Source organism: Bicyclus anynana, chromosome 12 (genome assembly GCF_947172395.1).
Source record: "Bicyclus anynana chromosome 12, ilBicAnyn1.1, whole genome shotgun sequence".
NCBI classification, from domain to species: Eukaryota; Metazoa; Arthropoda; class Insecta; order Lepidoptera; family Nymphalidae; genus Bicyclus; species Bicyclus anynana.
In genome coordinates this window covers 1,388,726-1,409,354 of record NC_069094.1, presented here as the reverse complement: position 1 = coordinate 1,409,354, position 20,629 = coordinate 1,388,726, and the positions used below count along the sequence as shown (strand labels likewise).

At 35.5% G+C, this 20,629-nt stretch overlaps 1 protein-coding gene across 1 annotated transcript in view; it reads left to right on the top strand.

Moving 5' to 3' along the window:
• Positions 1–20,629, top strand: part of LOC112052643 (angiotensin-converting enzyme) — a 188,177-nt gene that overhangs the window by 165,946 nt on the left and 1,602 nt on the right. Inside the window, exons 10-11 of the mRNA XM_052884824.1 lie at positions 7,561–7,701; positions 20,368–20,556. Coding sequence (XP_052740784.1) covers positions 7,561–7,701; positions 20,368–20,556 — 330 coding nt within the window. The remainder of the gene's footprint in view (positions 1–7,560; positions 7,702–20,367; positions 20,557–20,629) is intronic.

Genomic DNA, 20,629 nt, shown 5'->3' with positions numbered 1-20,629 from the left:
TTTAATGGATTAATAGTAAATACCAAAATAGTGAATAGGCCAGCAGAAACGGGCATTAATAACTAAAGCATAAACTATGCAATATCAAATTCATGTTCTTGATGCACAATGCCTTATTTTAAACCGATTTTCTCTTGTTATATGTACTTCTTGTATAATTTATTTTAATCAAAATAAACTTTTTTCTATTTCGTTGAAGTAACCATGTTAGATGATCGTCAAAAATAAAAAACCACTTGATGTTTTGAATAGTACAAATAGTGAAAATCGTGATGGTGATGTATTTTTTTCATTCTTTACAAATTAGCCCTTGACTACAATCTCACCTGATGGTAAGTGATGATGCAATCTAAGATGGAAGCGGGCTTACTTGTTTGAAGTATGACGAAAATCCACACCCCTGTTGGTTTTTACACGACATTGTACCGGAACGCTAAATCGCTTGGCGGTACGTCTTTGTCGGTATGATTATAGTACTCTGCGTTCTAGAGCACGTACGCAATTGTGAACGTCTTAGCCTTACATTAAAACAGTGCTGTTGACATAAAAAATCATAATATCAACAGAACACGCAGTAAAGTTGTAATAAAATGATTAATAGTCGTGTAATTCAGTAGAAAGGCCGCACAAGGCCGACGCAAGCTGCGCAGGATTAAAATACCTGTAATTTGCTCCCTGCCTCCAATTGACAACAATTATTGTAATCATTTTCTTATTACACGCATTAATGAGTTAGGGCAAGTTCACACTATCACTGCTTCCATGTCAGACAGATAAACAACAATTATTACTAAGTATTAATTTATGAAAGCAGTCCAGTAGAAGCTTGTAGGTCAATTTAAGCTTGGAGCAGGATTTTAACCCTTAACTTACTCCATCCGCTTCAGAAGAGTCGGCCATTCATAATAATGCTCGCTTCCCTATGGTAATTAAATCACGGATTTTTTTAAAGAAACCGTAAGAAGACAATACGTCATTGGCGTCTTAAAAAAACAATTCTTGTATCAATTTCATAGGTACCGTAGTCACAAAGTATTTAAAAAATTTTGTTCATTAATGAAACAACTGTATATGATTTGGCGAAAAAAGAATTTACTAGGTCGTCAAGTTTCAAAACGTAAGTCCTTAAGAATTAAGCAAGGTACCGAATATTGAATATAATGGAAAAGTTATACACAAAAATATCGATCAAGTCATAAAAATTAGACCTATTTAAATAATGATGTAATTTGTAAGTAAACTACGTAAGTAATAGCGAGAGAACTGGAAAACACGCGCTCGCAATTTTTTTTTTGTTCTTTACTAGCAGAATCCCGCGGTTTCACCCGCTGAGTTCCCGTTCCCACGGGAATACGGGAATAAAATAAACCCCATGTTACCAGTGGCGTAGCGTGACTTGAAGGAGGCCTGTATCAAAATTTGTTGGGGGGCCCAACAAATTTTGGGCCAAGGGTAAAGATTTCTCACAAAAAAAGGGCCCTTGTAGTCCGGAGGGAGGGGGGCGCGTATAATTGATACAGATGATACTACTACTACTACTACTACTCCCCTGCATTGGTGAAGATTTTTAATAATTTTGTCTGCTACTTCTAATGCTGAAAAAATTATTAAATTCGGTCTAGTAGTTTTTGAGTTAAATTGTAACAAACAAACAATAAAAATAATTTTATCTCTTGTTTGCCTTGTTATTTATTTATTTATTTATTTGTAACGAACAGCGTTTAACAAAATATGTATAAATAATGTAAAATAAACAACAATAAGGCCACATATAGTTACAAAGAAAGTTACAATATAAAGTAGGTATAACATATTATATCACAATATAAGGTAGGTAGGTAGGTGAAAATGAAAAATAATTTTTTAAAAGAAATGATAGTGAATAAAATAATATTATTAAGTTAATTACATATAAGAAAAATAGTACAAAATTTATTTAAAAATTCGCAAGTTGAATTAAAGTGAATAAGCGTGAGTGTGTGTGTGTGAGTGCGTGTGCTCGTGTGTGTGCATGTGTCTAAGAGCATGAGAAAGAGAATGGACGTGTGTGTGGGTTTGAGAATTGGTGCATAAATTAGTTAAGTTTATTGAGTTTGGTATGTGTTTTTATTATTAAGAGAAAAGTTTATGAACAAGACCACGTGATTTTTTTATGAGATGGATGGAACAAGTTATGGCAGCAATGGTCCTCTTACACGATTATGTGTTCTAAAAAGGTAGTCTTCAGAAAGCAGTGGAGACGATTTATACTTCCACGGACAACTTTTAAGGGCAAGAGCGTACGGACAAACAGAAACTATTAAAAATATTTAAAAAAATAATTCTTTTGTTCACAAATAAGCGATACCCTTGCCTGCGATCTGATTGTTTCTTTTTTTTATTCTTAATAGACTTGCGCTTGGCTTCAATAATGGAAAGCAATGATGAGGTCTAGGTTATAATAATAGTAATAATAATAATAATAATAATAATAATAATTTATTTGCTAAGACATGGGTAACAACAGATACAATAAGTACAATGGTCCAAACATGTTTTGCCACGAATTAGGCGTGCAAATATTTAAACAATAAGTAATTTAATTTAAATGTTCCAATTATTTTTACATGCTGCATGTTAATTTGTTTTAAAATAAAATAAAATTTACCATAACTATACCAATACTGAAATTCTTAAGTAATGAAAATAATGAAATATTTAATTTATGTGTATGTCAAATTGTAAAAATATAATAAATTAGTCAAATTGATTTTAATTTAAAAAAGTCATTTAATTCGTAAATACTATTTTGGCTGAGGGCATTAAAAATATGATTTTTGAATCTCTGTATTGGCATTTCTTTTGTATTTTCTGACAGGTGGTTATATGTTTTTACGGCCATGCAGTATACATTTTTTTTAAAAAGAGATAGTTTCTGTACAGGTATCTCAATTTTATTTCTTTTACGACCACTTTTTTTCTTAGGAAATAGAGTAATATTCTTTTTCACAAATACACACAGCTCGAAAATATAAAGTGCGGGCAATGGTAATATTTTCATTTTTTTGAAAAGTGGCTTGCAGCTGTCAATAAAATCAGCTCCACAAACAGCACGGAGGCAACTTTTTTGAGCTCTGAAAGCTCTAATCATGTCTACAGAATTACCCCATAATACAAGTCCATAACGTAAGACAGAAGACACGTATCCATGATAGGCTAAGCGTGCTGCTGCTTCAGATACCGTTCTTCGTAGTCTGTGTAAGACGTAAGCAAATTTACTTATTTTAGAGCAGACTTTATTTATGTGTTCCTTCCAATTACAATGCTGATCTATTGTAATACCTAAGAATATTGCAGTATCCGTCTCTTTTATATTTACTTTATTATATGTAATATTTAATGGAGTTAAATCTTTCTTATAATATGTTTTAAAATTAATTAATTGTGTTTTGTCCAAATTAATATTAAGATTGTTATTAGTTAACCATGTGTCTATATTTCCCAAAGCTTTTTTTATTTCAATTTCAAGGGTTTGCTTATTTTCACCTTGAATGATCACCGTAGTATCGTCCGCAAATAGAATTGTTTTCTGTTCAGTACAAAATGGCAAATCGTTTACGTATAGCAAAAACAGGAGCGGCCCTAGAATACTTCCTTGAGGTACTCCTACGCGATTAGTAATTAATTCTGATCTGTATATATTTTTTTGGTTTTTAATAATTTTGGTCACTTCTACGAATTGAGTTCGGTTGTTAAGATAACTATTAATCCATTTGTACGCATTCCCTCTAATGCCATAATTGTATAGTTTACTTAAGAGAATTGGGTGCGATACGTGATCAAATGCCTGACTCATGTCTATAAGTAATCCTGCTGTTAATACATTGTTATTTAAACTTTTAGTAACATATTGCATTAGGTCAAAACATGCCAAGGTTGTAGAATGGTTTTTTTGAAATCCATATTGATTTTTATTCAAGATGTTATATCTATTTAAAAATGTGTAAATTTTGTCATACATTAGCCTTTCAAACACTTTTGAAAGTATGGGAATTAAAGTGATCGGTCTATAATTTTTTATATCTGTCTTTTTGCCTTTTTTGAATAGTGGCTTGACAATAGAACATTTAAGTTTTTCCGGAAATATACCTTGTTCAATTGAAATGTTTATAATATGCTCTAGTGGTTTAATAATATATGCCACACAAAGTTTAAGAATTTTCGTCATTATGTCATCATATCCAGTAGAATTTGTATTTTTTAGTTTAAGGATAGTTTTTTGAATATCTAAGTGAGTCACTGGTGTTAGAAATATGGAGTTAACATTTTGCACATTACAAGTACTCGTGTAGGTATTATAAATGCAATTTTTATTTGTAAAGTAGGTATTAAATTTATTTGCAATAACTTTAGGGTTTACATAGGTTATATCTTCTACAATTAGTTCTGATATTAGACTCTTAGTGGATTTATTTGCGCCCAAACTGTTAGTGATTATATTCCAAGAAGTACTTACTTTATTTTTTGACGATGAGATTTTACACAAATTATTAATCTTATTACTTGTTTGTATACAAGTCTTTAGTATTTTAGAATAGTTCCTATATTGCTTTAGATTTTCTTTTTTATTTGAGTTACTGCGTATGTAGTTTATATACATACGCCTCTTTATCAAACAACTTTTTCGTAAGCCTTTTGTAATCCACTTTCTTTGAAAGGGCTTATTGTTAATTTTTACATTTATATATGGAAAACAAAGGTTGTAGAACAAAACAATTGATTCGTGAAACTCATTATATGCTAGATTTGTGTCTGTTTCTTCAAAAACATTAATAAAAGTTAGTGCTGATATGCAATTGACGAATTTAGATATGTTTTCCTGACTGTAATCTCTTTTCTTTTCAAACCACGTTCGAGGTATTTGAAGTTTTTGTTTGTTAAAGGGTCGAATACTAATTTTGAGTATTTGTGCGGTTTCGTGATCCGATAGCCCTAGTATCTGATTCATTTGTTGGCTTTTTGGTATATTGCTCGCAAAAATGTCTAAACATGACGTTTTTCGAGTCGGTTTTCGTGAATGAATAGTGACATTATAAGTTAATAGAATTGTATCGATTGTTTGAGAATGCTTATTGTGTTTAGTCATATCAATATTCCAATCACCACATAAAACAATATTAATATTATTTTTGACCGTGACACTTAACAAGTATTGTAGCTTATCATAAAAAACTTGTATGTTAGATGCTGGTGTTCTGTATATGCAAATTATTACAAGATTATAAAGATCAATTTTTATTCCACAGCATTCAAAGTTATTATTTTCAGACAAATGATGTAGGTCGATTTCGTTATACTGAATGTGTGGCTTTATGAGTATACATGTTCCACCTCTCTTTTCGTTTTTACGACAAAAAGAAGCGGCAGTCACATAGTCTCCTATATTAAGATTAGTGATAAACCCTTGTTTAATGAATGTTTCAGATAGACATACTAATGTTATTTTTCCAAATATACTATCCATTTCGTCTAGTGCACATTCGAGAAAGTCATGTTTGTTCAACACACCGGCGATATTTTGATGGAAAATATTAAGTTTTTCCATGGGCTCGAAAAAATGTTTCTTGTAATGACGATTTTTAGTTAGAGCGCGCTTGCCTAGAAAATGCCTTCTTTGAAGAAGTATAAGTTTTATTAAACCTGTAATTATTATTGTATTTTGATAGTGCTTATGTCACTATTGGCTGGACTATAAAGATTTGTATCGATGTAGTCTGAATATTTGCGCGACGCAGTAAATAACTCCTTGTTTATCGTTACAACACTGACGACCAACGGGTGGACTGTACGCATTACGATGTGAACGGTCGCACTTATAGCGAGAGGTGCTTTTATATACTCCGAGAGTAATGCCGTTGGTCCCGATTTTTATTAGTAGCATCCGATAGTTATCGATACAGAGCAACAGGAAATTCTTAGCTTGGACACGCTGTTCCAAGCTAAAAATTTGTCTGTGACAAGAGACCTCGCCCTACAATACTCATTAAATGAAATGCGTATCAATAATACGGGGCCCATGAACTACAAAAAATAGTGCTGGTACGGTAAAAACATTAAAAAACTTCAGAAATAATTAAAGTAAAAAAAGGTATCTTTTTTTTAACTTTTTTTTAAGCGGGTGTTCACAAGTTGGAAACAGCCTACATTATGTCACTGTCAATTTCTTTTAAGCAAGCATTTTTGTTTCTTTTGTGAGAACCCTTCATTTGGGTTCAGGAACGCTTAATCGCTTGGCGTCTTTGCCGGTAGGGCATAAAAAAAATTAAAAAAGGCTAATTAAATTCCAATGTGAGATTTTTTGATACGCATTAACATCCTAATTCAATGTGTGAATTTTTAATCATTTCCATTAAACGCTGAAATTAGGTAATAAAGGTTCAGTTCCGGATAGAACATCGTAGACCTATTCTCGGTAAAACGGTGATAAATAGACAAATCATAATTATAAATATAATTTTAATACGAAACAAAAAGCCATCGCTACCGCTAACACTATGGCCACACATTGAAAATTACATCACTAACTTGCAAATTTGCAATATAAACAAATTTACAATTCGCGCTGTTTTGTATGTTGAGTAACTGATTCATTGATTGATGAAGTGCACCGTCATGGATTCCTAGATCTCACTCAACTGGAATTTCATACCCGATGCAATACATTCTAGTAAAATATTAGTAGGTCTTTGAACTGTTTCGTCAATCATAAACAATCAGTCAAATTTTGTTTCAATTGCTCAAAATGTTGATGTGGGTATATTGCTATCTATTAATAATACAATCCTATTAATCAATTTCACATTTATAATGATGGATTTAATACAAATTTCTTATTTGATACAAATTCGCGCATTCTACCGCGACGAGCTACACAGTAGAGTCACACTGGTCTTACATACGTACTTGTATATAGCTAATTAAATGCCAAACTTATTCTTTATACCCCACGGTCTTGGGGTTTCAAACGATAGTGAGAAAAAAGAAACTCCCCCCCAAAATCATTTTGCTTGCCCTGTGGTAGAGCCGTTCAAAGTGATGCTACAGCAACCTTCTGGAGTGTACAGCAATATACAATACGAAGAATCTATAATAACAATAATAAAGAGGTAAAGTTGGTGGGGTGGATCTACTAAACCGATTTTTTTTTCTACTGGAAAGCCACATTATTTGTGAGTGTCATAAGCTATATTGCATCCCCGTACTCTCACTGAACTTTTCAGTTGTGTGCATTTTAAGAAATTAAATATCACGTCTCAAACGGTGAAGGAAAATCATCGTAAGGAAACCTGCATACCAGAGAATTTTCTCAATTCTCTGCGTGTGTGAAGTCTGCCAATCCGCATTGGGCCAGCGTGGTGGACTATTGACCTAACCCCTCTAATTGTGAGAGGAAACTCGAGCTCAGCTGAGCCGAATATGGGTTGATAATGATGATGACTCTCACGGAAACGGGAACTATGCGGGTGAACCTGCGGGGCATTGACTAGTAAATAGTAAAATGATATATGCATTTGATTGCAGATACTTCGTGAGCACGATACTACAGTTCCAGCTTCACCGCGCGCTGTGCGCCCGCACCGGGCAGTACATCCCCGGCGACCCCTCCCGCCCGCTGCACAAATGCGACATCTACCGGAACCCTGAAGCGGGAAGGATTCTCACGTGAGTGTGGTCACGCCTTTATAGATCAACGATTTAAGGTCCGTTTATATCTACAGACATTTAGCGTGCCAGACACTTGCCGTGACAGACAAAATAATATTCTTCTATAGATTGTTTATTAACATATTTATCTATCGTAACGCGACCGCGCAGACGTTGAGAGACACGAGCTGCTCCCTGCAAGTATTCGCGGAAAGAATATTTTGTCTGTGCGGTTCACATCTGTAGAGTCCTTACATAGGTTAAGTCACTGTTAGTTTAGATAATATACACTACGGTGACAATGTCGAAATACTTAGTATTTAATTCACAGTCTTAAATGGACAAAGATAAATTATATAACTGGGAATAGTTTCAAAATAATCCGTCGTAATTTCCTAGTTTCTAGTTCAGTAATGGCCTGGTATGCATATTAAAATTATAGGCTATTTTGATTTAAACCACAACGACGAACGGAATACCCCAGTTATGACTAAACGCTCTGTATTGAGTACGGTTATGAGTTAGTAATTATGTCTTAACACTAAGTCTCTACCTGTTGTAAAGTTGCATATATACGGACAATTAAAATTGCTCCATTTTAGGCAATATTTTCATTAACTATATACTATACCTGGGAACACCAAACTGCATGAAGCTCCACAGGAAACACTAACCAATTCAGTTGTGTGCATTTAAAGAAATTAAATATCACGTGTCTCAAATGGTAAAGGAAAAACATTGTGAAGAAACCTGCATACCAGAGAATTTTCTTAATTCTCTGCGTGTGTGAAGTCTGCCTATCTGAATTGGGCCAGCGTGGTGGACTATTTGGACTAACCCCTCTCATTCTGAGAGAAGACTACTCAATACATTATACACGAGCAATTTAATTTTTCAATAAAAGTAAAAATGGTAATATTACAATATTTATGACGGCCTCCGTGGCGCAGTGGTATGCGGCGTGAACTTACAAGACGTAGGTCCTGGGTTCGATCCCCAGCTGGACCGATTGAGGTTTTCTTAATTGGTCCAGGCCTGGCTGGTGGGAGGCTTTAGCCGTGGCTAGTTACCACCCTACCGACAAAGACGTACCGACAAGCGAATTAGCTTTCCGGTACGATGTCGTGTAGAAACCGAAAGGGGTGTGGATTTCATCCTCCTCCTAACAAGTTAGCCCAACTCCATCTCAGATTGCATCATCACTTACCTTCAGGTGAGATTGTAGTCAAGGGCCAACTTGTAAAGAACAAAAATAAATCTAACCAGAAGTTTATGTAAGTAAGTAATTACTTGTACTTCGCGAGGTACGGGGATGTGACACTACCAACTTCACAACTCCGGTCATATGAGAGAAAAGGAAAAAGAGGAGAAAAGGAGAAAGACTTGAAATAGACACAATGGTTGCCGTATTAGGCTGGAGGGGACAGGAGGGGTTTTAGCCGGTAAGAGTCCGGCACTACCTAGCTAAACCAGGTGTCCATGAGGATTTCCCCTTCTGTATATGAATAAAAAAATAAAAAAATAAAAAATAAAACTCCGGTGATATGCCGGTCACAGCCCGGCCGGGCAACGTGATGCGTAGCAACATCAGCTAACAATTAAACCAACCAGGGAACCCGGAACTTCTAAACTTCTATCCTGGAAAAAAAATCATGTCCTGATCCAGGATTCGATAATATCAACAGCATACGCTAACTAACCACTTAATATAAACTTAATCACTTTTTTGTAATATTCAAAAAGTATTTTAAAAGTGCAAATGGAAAATGAATGAAATGTACATTTTTTCCTCCAACCTTGAGAAGTTCCCATGCTACAGGATTTCCTCGTTCGGAGGCATGTGAACGGTTATGCTGCTTATTCTGTGATCGTGTGCCCCCGCGACCTTGAAACTGTATGTTGACAGCCTGCCATGGCCAGACATTCCTCATTAACAAAACATGTGCGTGTCAGGACTTTCGACAGAAGGGATTACTTAAACCTGTTGCCGTATGCGAGAGAAAGGGAAGCCAGACAGAGTGGTGCCGTAACACGTTACGTTACCCTCGCATAAGATGTTATCACATCAAAAACTATAAGTTTGTCTGTGCTCCTACCATAGTAAAGGTTCAAATTTCACAGGCAAAAACGTACAGACTAAAATAAAAAGCGAAATATAACATATTTTGTTCTACCTGCTGATCAGTTTGAATCTCTATACCCTTTCAAATAAAAAAAAAATATTCAAATCGGTCCAAGCTTCTTCGAGTAATCACTCAATGTACACATAATAAAAGACTGGATTTGAAAACCTCCTCCTATTTTTGAAATCGGTTAAAAATTGTTACCTTTGGAAAAAGTATGAGCTGACGAACTCACAGCCTTAATAAAATGAAGGAGGTCTGGGCATCACAGGCTCTTAGTTTGCTGGTGTGAACTAATAATTGATATTGATTTCATTAAGTTAATTGCTAAAGGTTGAATGAAATAAGGAAAAACTATTTTTTTTGGTATGTAGCCCAAAAATGTAGTCGTTAGTGACTCGAATGCAAGGTTTAATAAAACTCTGAATTATCTTTTCAGTTACTTAATTAATTAATTAAGTTTGAATGAGTAATAAATTTTTCACGTAGTCGTGTCGTTTGTACTTTTAATAATAACTATTACTTAAATACTAGCGGACGCCCACGACTTCGTCCACGTGAAACTCGACCCCTACCTTACCCTACTACCCCTACACTACCCCTACCCCTACCATAAACCTACACTAACCCTATGCTAAGTAAATCAAATAGCCGTCTCCTGGTTCTAAGTTCTATCTCTTTACCAATTTTCATCCAAATCGGTACATCCGTTATTGAGTTATAAATGTGTAACTAACACAACTTTCTTTTATATATACAGATTTATTATCATTCGCGATCGGGTCTGATAGCAATTTTTCATTCCCTGACTGAGCCAGACTGGCCACTTTGATTGCCCGACTCAGATTTGAACCCATGTTAAGATCTTAAGATGTACAAGCTTATATCTTAAGATGTACAAGATCTTAAGATGTACAAGCTTATATCTTAAGATGTACAAGCTGTATATTTGCTTGGTTGGTATTGGACCAACCAAGCAAATATACACACGGTATACTTCAAAGAAAAAAACCGTTAGCAACATGTCAAGCTGTAATTTGAAATTATATAAAAAATGCTTCGGTTGTCAAGTTAACTAGAGACTATATTGTGGTTAATTAAAGTGACCCAATTTTAAACTTAGTCACTCGAGATCAAGTGACTCGGCTACTTCCTGACTGAAGTTTGTCATTAAATCTTTAACAACATTAATTTAAAACGACTCTAAATACAATACAAAACAAAAAGGTTAAGCAACTTAAGGAATATAATGTGTAAAGATAGTAGGGTGCTTTTCCACGAGAGATGAAGGATTACTTATGCGGAGAATTTTAAATTCGTTAGTTTCAAGTATAGGCACATAATATACAAATACTATTGTAAGGTCAAGTATTGATAATATTGGCTCTACCACTGGCTTTCAAGGCAAGTTCAGTTGAGAAGAGCTGGCAAGAAACTCAAACAACTCAACAACAAAAGGCACACGTCGTGATTTTCAAAAGATTCAAAAATTCGACGTGGGTCCCGTGGATTTTATTATATAAGTGTGATTTTGTCACCACTACAGTTAAGGGTTAAAATAATCTCTAATGTACTTAACATTGAAGAGGAGTTGAGAAGAGAGATGAGTGAACATAAATGAATGATGATGAATGATAGATATGCTAATAAAGTTGTATACAACATTGCTAAGTTAACAGAATATGTACCTACTTACGCCATTTTCTGATAAATTTTGAAATATAAATATATATTTCAAAAAATCAAGCTATAAAACCAATATTTTATGTAAAAATTTGAGTTTTTTATCGTTTTTCAATCCGTTATGCTAGTCAAAAATGGTACACAGTGGCAACCACACTCCATTTCGTAGATATAAAAATACTCATTACAAACCTATATTGGTGTAGAAATTTTTCTATTTTTACCCTACTACGACGAAGCCAAAAGAAAGGGTAACTATTTTGGCAGTATATGTATGTATGCGCATATATTCCACTGTAGTAATCCATACGTAAGGTGCCTGTAAAACGCCACTGTTTTGACACATATAGGATCAGAGCCTAATACTAATAGCACTGAGAGCTCGTTGCGAACCTGTATTGGAGAAGGAATTTTCCCTGGCTACCTACCCTAGTTATAAACGTTGTGCACGCTACTGATCACAGCTTATTTCAGGTGGAAAGGCAGCCTTAGAGTCAGTAGGACTGGGTTCGGAATACGGTCAGTGGCGCAATCAGGGAAGCCGAAATGGAAGTGACTAACAAGAATTGCAATGCTTGTTGGCTTACAGTGAAATAACTGCGATGGAAACATTATTACCGCACCACTTGTACTGCGATCGTTTCTGAGAAATGCTAGCTTGATATACGGACAGATAAGACCACAGCATAATGAATTCAATAGGGACTAAGTCTTAAAGCCAACCGAAATCCATAATGCACAGTAAAATGTAGTAAGGTGTACAAAAAACATTCTATGACGCCTTATATATTGAAAATCTATAAGAATATATTTTCTACTTAGAACTATCTCATTGGTACAGTGGCTATGTAGCTTAGGATCACGAGGTCCTGGGTTCGAGTACTGGGTAGGGCTAAGCTTTTCTTACTTCCAAGATTTTTTTATTTCTCAGCCCGGAATTGGGAAGTGAGTGCCTCGAAGAGCACATTAAAATATGTCGGTCCCGGTCATTATTTGACAGTGATCGTTAAATTGATCGAGCCGTGATAGCCCAGTGGATATGACCTCTGCTTTCTATTTCGGAGGGTGTGGGTTCGAATACGGTCCGGAGCGTGCACCTGCAACTTTTAAGTTATGTGCATTTTAAAAAATTAAATATCACGTGTCTCAAACGGTAAAACAAACCTGCATACCAGACAGAGAATTAAGAAAATTCTCTTAATTCTCTGTCTGTGTGAAGTCTGCCAATCCGCATTGGGCCAGCGTCGTGGACTTTTTGGCCTAACCCCTCTTATTCTGAGAGGAGACTCGTGCGCAGCAGTAATCCGAATATGGGTTGACAATGATAATGATGATGTATGAAAATAGTTTCTATTCAAAACGATCTGGATGAATATCGATAAACAACGAGATAATAAAAACTAACAATCTGATTAAAGCCGAAAAAGAAAAAGTATCAAAATACCTTGCTCACGAGATTACCGCCATGTGGAATGTTGAGTCAATTATTTTTGTTCCGATAGTTGTTTCATCAATAGTCTTAAAGCGAAAAGCTTCGACCAACATCTTATAAAGCTTCCACATAACTGCTGGATCAAGAGTCGGATACAGAAGGCAGTGATTCTTGAGACGGCGCGTATTGTGAGGCGGTTCCTCACTCTGGATCCCTGACCACCTGCTTGGGCACTCAAATGTCCTGCAGCTGGAGAGTTCATTTTTTTATAATTTTTAAAAGTGTTATATTAGTTAAACCAACTATAAAGATATAAAGATATAATTATGTCTACGGCTATCGAATGACTTGCAAAATCAGATTTACTTGTAAATACAGAACATAAATAACCCAATCGCTCTGTGGTCAAACCGCAAGTAATCCAGCGACAGTCGCAGCATTAAGCCCGCATGATGCCCTTAAGCAAAGTGGCGGCTTCCTGTCAGACGGGCAATTGCTATTCGTTGCTGCGTGTTTTTATTTATCCCCTTTTTATTTTTTTATTTCGCTCGCCCTGTCTGCGACATTGTCAACTCTTTATATCTCTCTTTTGACAAGATGACTGTGAGAAAATAGTACTTCTTCTTCTTGGATTTAATCCATAAAGTGATATCCAACTTTTGGCATTAACTGACCCGATCTTGGTCATCCAATAGGGATGATGACAGTTTTTTTAATTGTATATAAATTAAGAGTATACTAATAGTAAAGCAATTTTGTAAAAGAAACAGGGTATCTGCGATCATTTCTTTCGGAGCTACAGGGATTTAAAGAGCCAGATTTGCGGCGCTGGCGCGGATCCCTGAAAAACGCCCCATACAAAATGGCTCGAACTAATGACGTCATACGCAATGTAATGATCGTTAGATTTGTATGCGTGTTCAAACAAAATTACTAATATCTTTGTTATTTGTGCGTTTATGCTTATAGTTCATATATTAAAAAATGTCACATTTAATGTAAGGAAGCTAAAACTGTGTGAATTTTCATTTAATTACGATAAAATATTTTTAATAGATTTTGAAATTTTATAATCTCATTTATTTTGCAAATATCCAGACAATCTTTGCTTTTTATGTATAAATTAGTTACCATTGACCCTATTTACCCGAATGTATCATAAAAATTAATATATTCAAACCTAGTCATCATCCCCATTTCTGAGTTTATTGGCTGTTATGTTGGCTTTCACAATGACAAGTCAGCGCTTTTTATATGTGTATCTCCAGGGTATCGGATAAATTATTACTTCAACGGCCTACTACAGGGTAAGACCTTTATAGAAGAGAGTATACGAAGCTTAGAACCACCATGCTGCAACAATCTGTGTTGGTTGGTTTAGGCGATAGTTATTTAGTCAGTAAATCCTTAAAGATTGTCGATCTGAAAGTAATCGAATAATTAGATGATAAAGATAACAATTTACAGTGTTCCCCGAGGCACTGGGTTACACCACCAACTTCTCAACTCTGTATTGAGAATATAATGAGAATTGGAAGAAAGAAAAGCCCAATCCAGCTCCAGAACCTTGTGATCCGATGGCACATGGTCTTATCACTGTACGAAACAGTCAGTGTAAAATCATCATCATCATTAACAACCATAGTAGGCTCACTGTTGAGCACGATTCTCCTCTTAGAATGAGAGGGGTTAGGGTAATAGTTCACCACGCTGGCCCAATGCGGATGGCAGACTTCACACAGACAGAGAATTAAGAAAATTCTCAGGTATGCAGGTTGTTTTATAGTTTGAGACACGTGATATTTAATTTCTTAAAATGCACATAACAGAAAAGTTGGAGATGCACGCCCCGGACCGGATTCGAACCTACACTCTACGGAATTAAAGGCAGAGGTCATAAATCCACTGGGCCATCACGGCTCTAACTTATCTAGGATACCTGGCTCTCATCTTACATAAGTATTTATTATCACGCCTCATTCTGGGTATTCGCATTAAAATCGAACCAGTAGTTTTGGATATTGTATAGAAGCAGGCATTACTTTGCGGAAGTTCATCATGAATATATAATTGCACGTTGTAGAGTCAACATCTCCTGAGGATGCTCCGGTTTCGGAGTGAAACGTACGTAAGTATTTTGTCGGACCTGGGTGACATTGTCGCATGGGTTCGTCGGCTTATCGCAGAAATTTGGAGATGGTTTGCACAAGCATCCTCTCACATCAAAAGCATATACCATCCGTACCATGTTAAGTGAAAATATATGTAATTTTCCAGTAAAGTAGTAAAGAATTAAAGTTAAATAATACTAGAACTTTCTCAGCACTGTTCCACTTAGTGCGTTCCTACTTACAACAAGAATGTTGGACGCAACGAGCGGGATTAACATCTCGATTGGATTGTGTAATATAGTAAACAGATATTTACTAGTTAACTCGCACTACAATAGTTGCGACTTGCGAGCGCTTACATTTTAACTGCCTCGTTCGTCCAATGAATACTCGGATACAGTGACGATTCAATTCATGAATTCCTGGATTTAAAAATACATGGGTCGAGCTTCTTTTTCTTCCGAAAAATCCCACTCCTACTAATATTTGTAGCTTGTATATTTGGATATTTGTTACTCTTTAACGACGCAACTACAGAACCGATTTGGCTGAATTTTGGAATGAAAATTTTGGATTTTACTCTTTATCCCGAAAAATTTTTTCAGAGATTTGCAAAAAACTGATGATTTTGATGGTATTAAAGTTTGTTACTCTTTCACGTCGCGACTAATGAACCGAATCACCTGGAATTTGATGTAGAGATATATTATAGTCTGGATTAACACATAGGCTACTTTTTATTCTGGAAAAACCCATGGTTCCCGAGGGATTTGGACGAAATCGCGGGCATCCGCTAGTTCTCAATATAGAATCTCAACCCATAGTAGGGCAGTCAATGGTGTACATCCCCATGCCTCGAGGAGGACGATCTTAGTACTAAGAGACAGTGTTAGCCAGACATGCCTCATTCTATAAAGGCTGAGGGTTTGTCAGCCTATGCTCCTATCAATACATGTATAAAAATTAAGTATATGTCTGTGAATCCAAAATAACTGTGTCATTTTAAATGCTTATAGTTATTTTACACAATACTCAAACCCAATCAAGTTTTTTTTTAATTTGTGTCTGTCTGTTTGCCCGCGACTTGTCTGTCTGTCTAATCTTTGGAACGACTGAACGGATTTTAATGGAACCTTCACTGGAAGTTAAAGGAGGTTCTTGAGCAACATAATTATAGGTTTCTTTTTATTACGGAAATATGTACAGGAAGAAATTTTTTTTAGTGCGGATATTTTTATATTTTGTACATAAACAAAATTTAATGATCACGTATTTTTTCTTTTTTTTTTTAACTCAAAAATAACAAAATTATCGTTAGCTAAAGTTATTTACTTTTGAACAGAATTTTAGGGTCACCCTATAGTGCGTTTATTTTATTTTCGTTTGATACCTAAAGAACGTCACCAGATCACTTTTAAGCTGAATATATCTTGTTTAGTAATAATATGTACATTATTTTGTTATTTTAGAGACATAAATTAAAAAAAAAAATTACATAAAATGTATCGAACTGTTTGTAGATTTATATTCTATTAATGATACAGAACCACGAAAAAAAATATCCGCACTAAAGACCGAATCACCCTGTATAGTTCCCGCGGGAAAAATGAATTTCACGCGGACGAAATCGCGTCCGCTAGTCATAAATAAGTACTGTAGTAAAATATGGAGTTGGAACTGTAACGGCTTAGGAGAAATAGTAGATTTTAAAAGTTCAGACTCTCAACCGTACATTCTCGTCTATGTCCAATCTCCAAACCTATCATAGAAATTGTAGAGCATAAAATTCTCTATAACTAATTGCTCTTAACATAATTTTTTCATGCGCATATCCATTTTATGTATAAATCGATAGAAATAGGCAATGTTCAGTTCAACTACGATTTTTGGGGATTTTCAGGGACACAACATTGGATGAGACTTTTATAGAACAGATTTAGGATGAATCAATAGCAATAACGGATAATTATAAGTTTCCATCAAAATAGGTACCTGTGGGAGTCATTGATTTACAACCTATATTTAGTTGGTTTGCTCTTATTTATATAAAGAATAATAATAGTGTGCCACTTCATAGATACAAGATTACATTGCCTACTCTTAGCCTCATCACGAACCTCATTCAAGAATGAATTTTCTATAATAATTTGTATGTACAATGCCTACCTTAGTCAAAAACGTTATACCCACCATTGTAGAGATATCGTGTTATTTTTGAAAACATCATAATTCACGCAGCAACATAGGTTAAATGCACGTTTGAGGCCTTATTGTTTTTATGATTTATGATAAAATTAGCCGCAATAATAAATAATGTAAAAAAGAAACCATTACGGGCCGATGGGTCGATTAATTACGTTACTTAATAACTTATAACGTATTGTTTTCGTAATGTTTTATATTACAAAATAGGATGTCTGACTGTTTAACTATTAAATAATTATAATATCAATACACTAGCTGACGCCGCGCGGTTTCACCCGCGTGGTTCCCGTTCCCGTAGGAATACGGGCATTATATATAGCCTATAGCCTTCCTCGATAAATGGGCTATCTAACTTTGAAAGAATTTTTCAAATCGGACCAGTAGTTCCTGAGATTAGCGCGTTCAATCAAACAAACAAACAAACTCTTCAGTTTTATAATATTAGTATAGATTGTGGTTGTCTTGACTGCATTATTGGTCCGGCTACGTATTATAAAGACCAGAGTCAGGATTAAATAGAGTCATATAATGTAAAACAACATGTTTGGCTGGTGGGAGACTTCGGCCGTGGCTAATTACCACCCTACCGGCAAAGACGTACCGCCAAGCGATTTAGCGCTCCGGTACGATGCCGTGTAGAAACCGAAAGGGGTGTGGATTTTCTTCCTTTTCCTAACAAGTTGGCCCGCTTCCATTTTAGATTGCATCATCACTTACCATCAGCTGAGATTGTAGTCAAGGGCTAAGTTGTAAAGAAAAACAAAAAAACTAGCGGACGCCCGCGACTTCGCGTGGAAATTAATGTAAGCTTTCGACCTCTATTTCACCCCATTCTGTTTTTATTTTCGGGTCAAAAAGTACTCCAAGGTCCCATTTACCAAAATTCATCTCGATAGGTTCAGCCGTTTAGCCGTGATAAGGTAACAGACAAACAGACAGACTTACTTTGGCAGGACTTTGGGAATCATAGCACTGCCAACTGCGCAAGAGAATTTAATCGTCCTATAGTAAAATCAATGATCGTATTGCCCAACATACTCCCGTAACCGAGTGGAGTTATGCAAATGGTTTGTACCAACCTCTTCCTACATCGAAGTTTGAACGACTTTCTCGTTTAATCTACACCGACTTGCGTATTCTAGAATAAATAAGTGTAATAAATAAGTTTGTCTGTATGCAACCGATTACAGGCCAATTATCCGTTATAGATATGATAAGCGATGACTGTATGTATACCACAGTATATGGAAAACGATAAAGTTGACGCTCTAATTTAGCTTATGCTAGGTTAGTTGATTTAATTTCGGAACACAAGGACCTGGGTTCGAGTCCTGAGTCCAGATGTGAAATTCTGAGTTTTTCAGAAATTCAAGAAATTTTCAGTGCATTTTGTTCGGATTTTTTTTTTTATTCTTCACAAGTTAGTCCTTGATTACAATCTCACCTGATGGTAAGTTGGTTGTGGCATACACCCGTGCCTCGAAGAGGACGCCGATCACTATCAATAATATTCTGACAGGTCCCCAATGTGTATTGGCTTAAAAATATGTCTTCTGTGGTATTGGGAAGAAGCCTTTGCTAGTAGAAGGTACGGCAATTATATAAAGGACGGGGATTAATCTTTTATCTTTTTGCATCTTAAGTATAGAACCGGTAAACCCTTTAGTCCCTAACCATAATGATAGTGGTGCGCCTTGTAGCAAAATCCATTCTTAGCGGAAGCGGACTAACTGTAAACTACAATTACCTCCCTGCCAAATTTCATCTTCGTATGTCTAGCTATTTTCAAGAATCGTGATTTTCTTTCACTTTATTTAATTAGGAATCACCTACAGAATAGTCGGTGAAAAATGTAAAACCATTTTTAGAAATTTCCTAAATCAATAAATTAATGTAATTAATACATCGGACATCAATCCTGAGTGCAATTCGATCATACTTCACTACGACGTTTACATCCTGTAAGCGAAGTAGATCCGATGTTTTCGTTTCATTTACTTGATTGATATTTTGTAGGAAAATTTTCCATACCCAACTCAAGTCAATTTAACCAAATAAGCAACCAAACTAAAACTTACTTCAGAAATACTGAACCAACAACGTAAGTGAGTTGATAGCTAAAAGGTGTGCATTTCGAAAATCTGACGATTTGAGCGTAACCTAATGGAATGGGAGGGTCCCAAAGTTACAAAATAAAACCCTTATATTTCTACTATCGAGCCACGAGCGCGGTTAACTTTTTACTTATTTTGAATGAAATATAATCCTGAATGCTCATGTTTTCTGATGATTTCTGTAAGCCAAAGTAATAAAAATTGTCTTTAAAGTCTGTAGTTTTTTCCCCACCACTGAAAGCGAAAAGAGTGTATAACCAATTGTTCTTTCTATCATCTAATCTATCAAATGTATTCGATTCAAATGACGCTTTAGTAACTACAAATTTAGCATCCCGGGCTCCCCTACTATTACATTATATATTTCTTCCAAGTAAGTCCGCTACTATCTTGACTGCATTATCATTTAATATTAGATGAGATGAGATGTCTTACTTATGTTTGTTTTTTTTCTGTTATAAAGTACCAATTTAGTACTCCATATCATTGCGATCTAGCCTTCTTTACTTATCAATACATCATCATGAATACACCTACAATACATTATCATTATTTAATACAATTTTATTTAGGCATACATGTAAATAAAACTGTGATTTCTAGATAACTGTGGTTTCTTCAGTGCTTATATATTTATTTACACGAAACTAATAGGAATTAAAAAAAAAATTGCCTGTCCAGACTAATTACTGGAACGGATGAAGCGATTTAAATGGGACTTCCACTGATAGTTAGAGATGGTTAGTCATCAACCTAAAGGCTACTTTTTATCCCAGAAAATTCATAACTCCTGGATGATTTGTAAAATACTGAATTTTTGCAGGCGTCCGATATTACAGTTTCATGTAGGATGTTGCGGGTGACTGTTCGTTCCACTCTTGAAAGTTTGCCGCTATTCACGATAATAATACGTATTATGAACGCCATACAGGCGACTGTCATGCTATGTGAAAAATTTATTGAACAAAAATACCCTTGACTACGTACAAATCTGATTGAAAGTTTTCTCTTTTCAGTCGTCTCATGTCACGTGGTTCCTCGATACCCTGGACCCAAACTCTTCAAGATGCGATCGGCGAAGGCAGGCTGAGCGGGGAGGCTATGAGGGAGTACTTCAGACCCCTGGAGGAATGGCTGCGGAGTGAGAACCTCAGGACTGGGGAATACCTGGGATGGAGCTATGATGGAGATTATTGCAAGTTTAGGTAAAGTATCATCATCATCATCCCCCCTTTTTTACAGAGCTTCCTCCTTATAGGAGAAGGGATCAGATCTGAT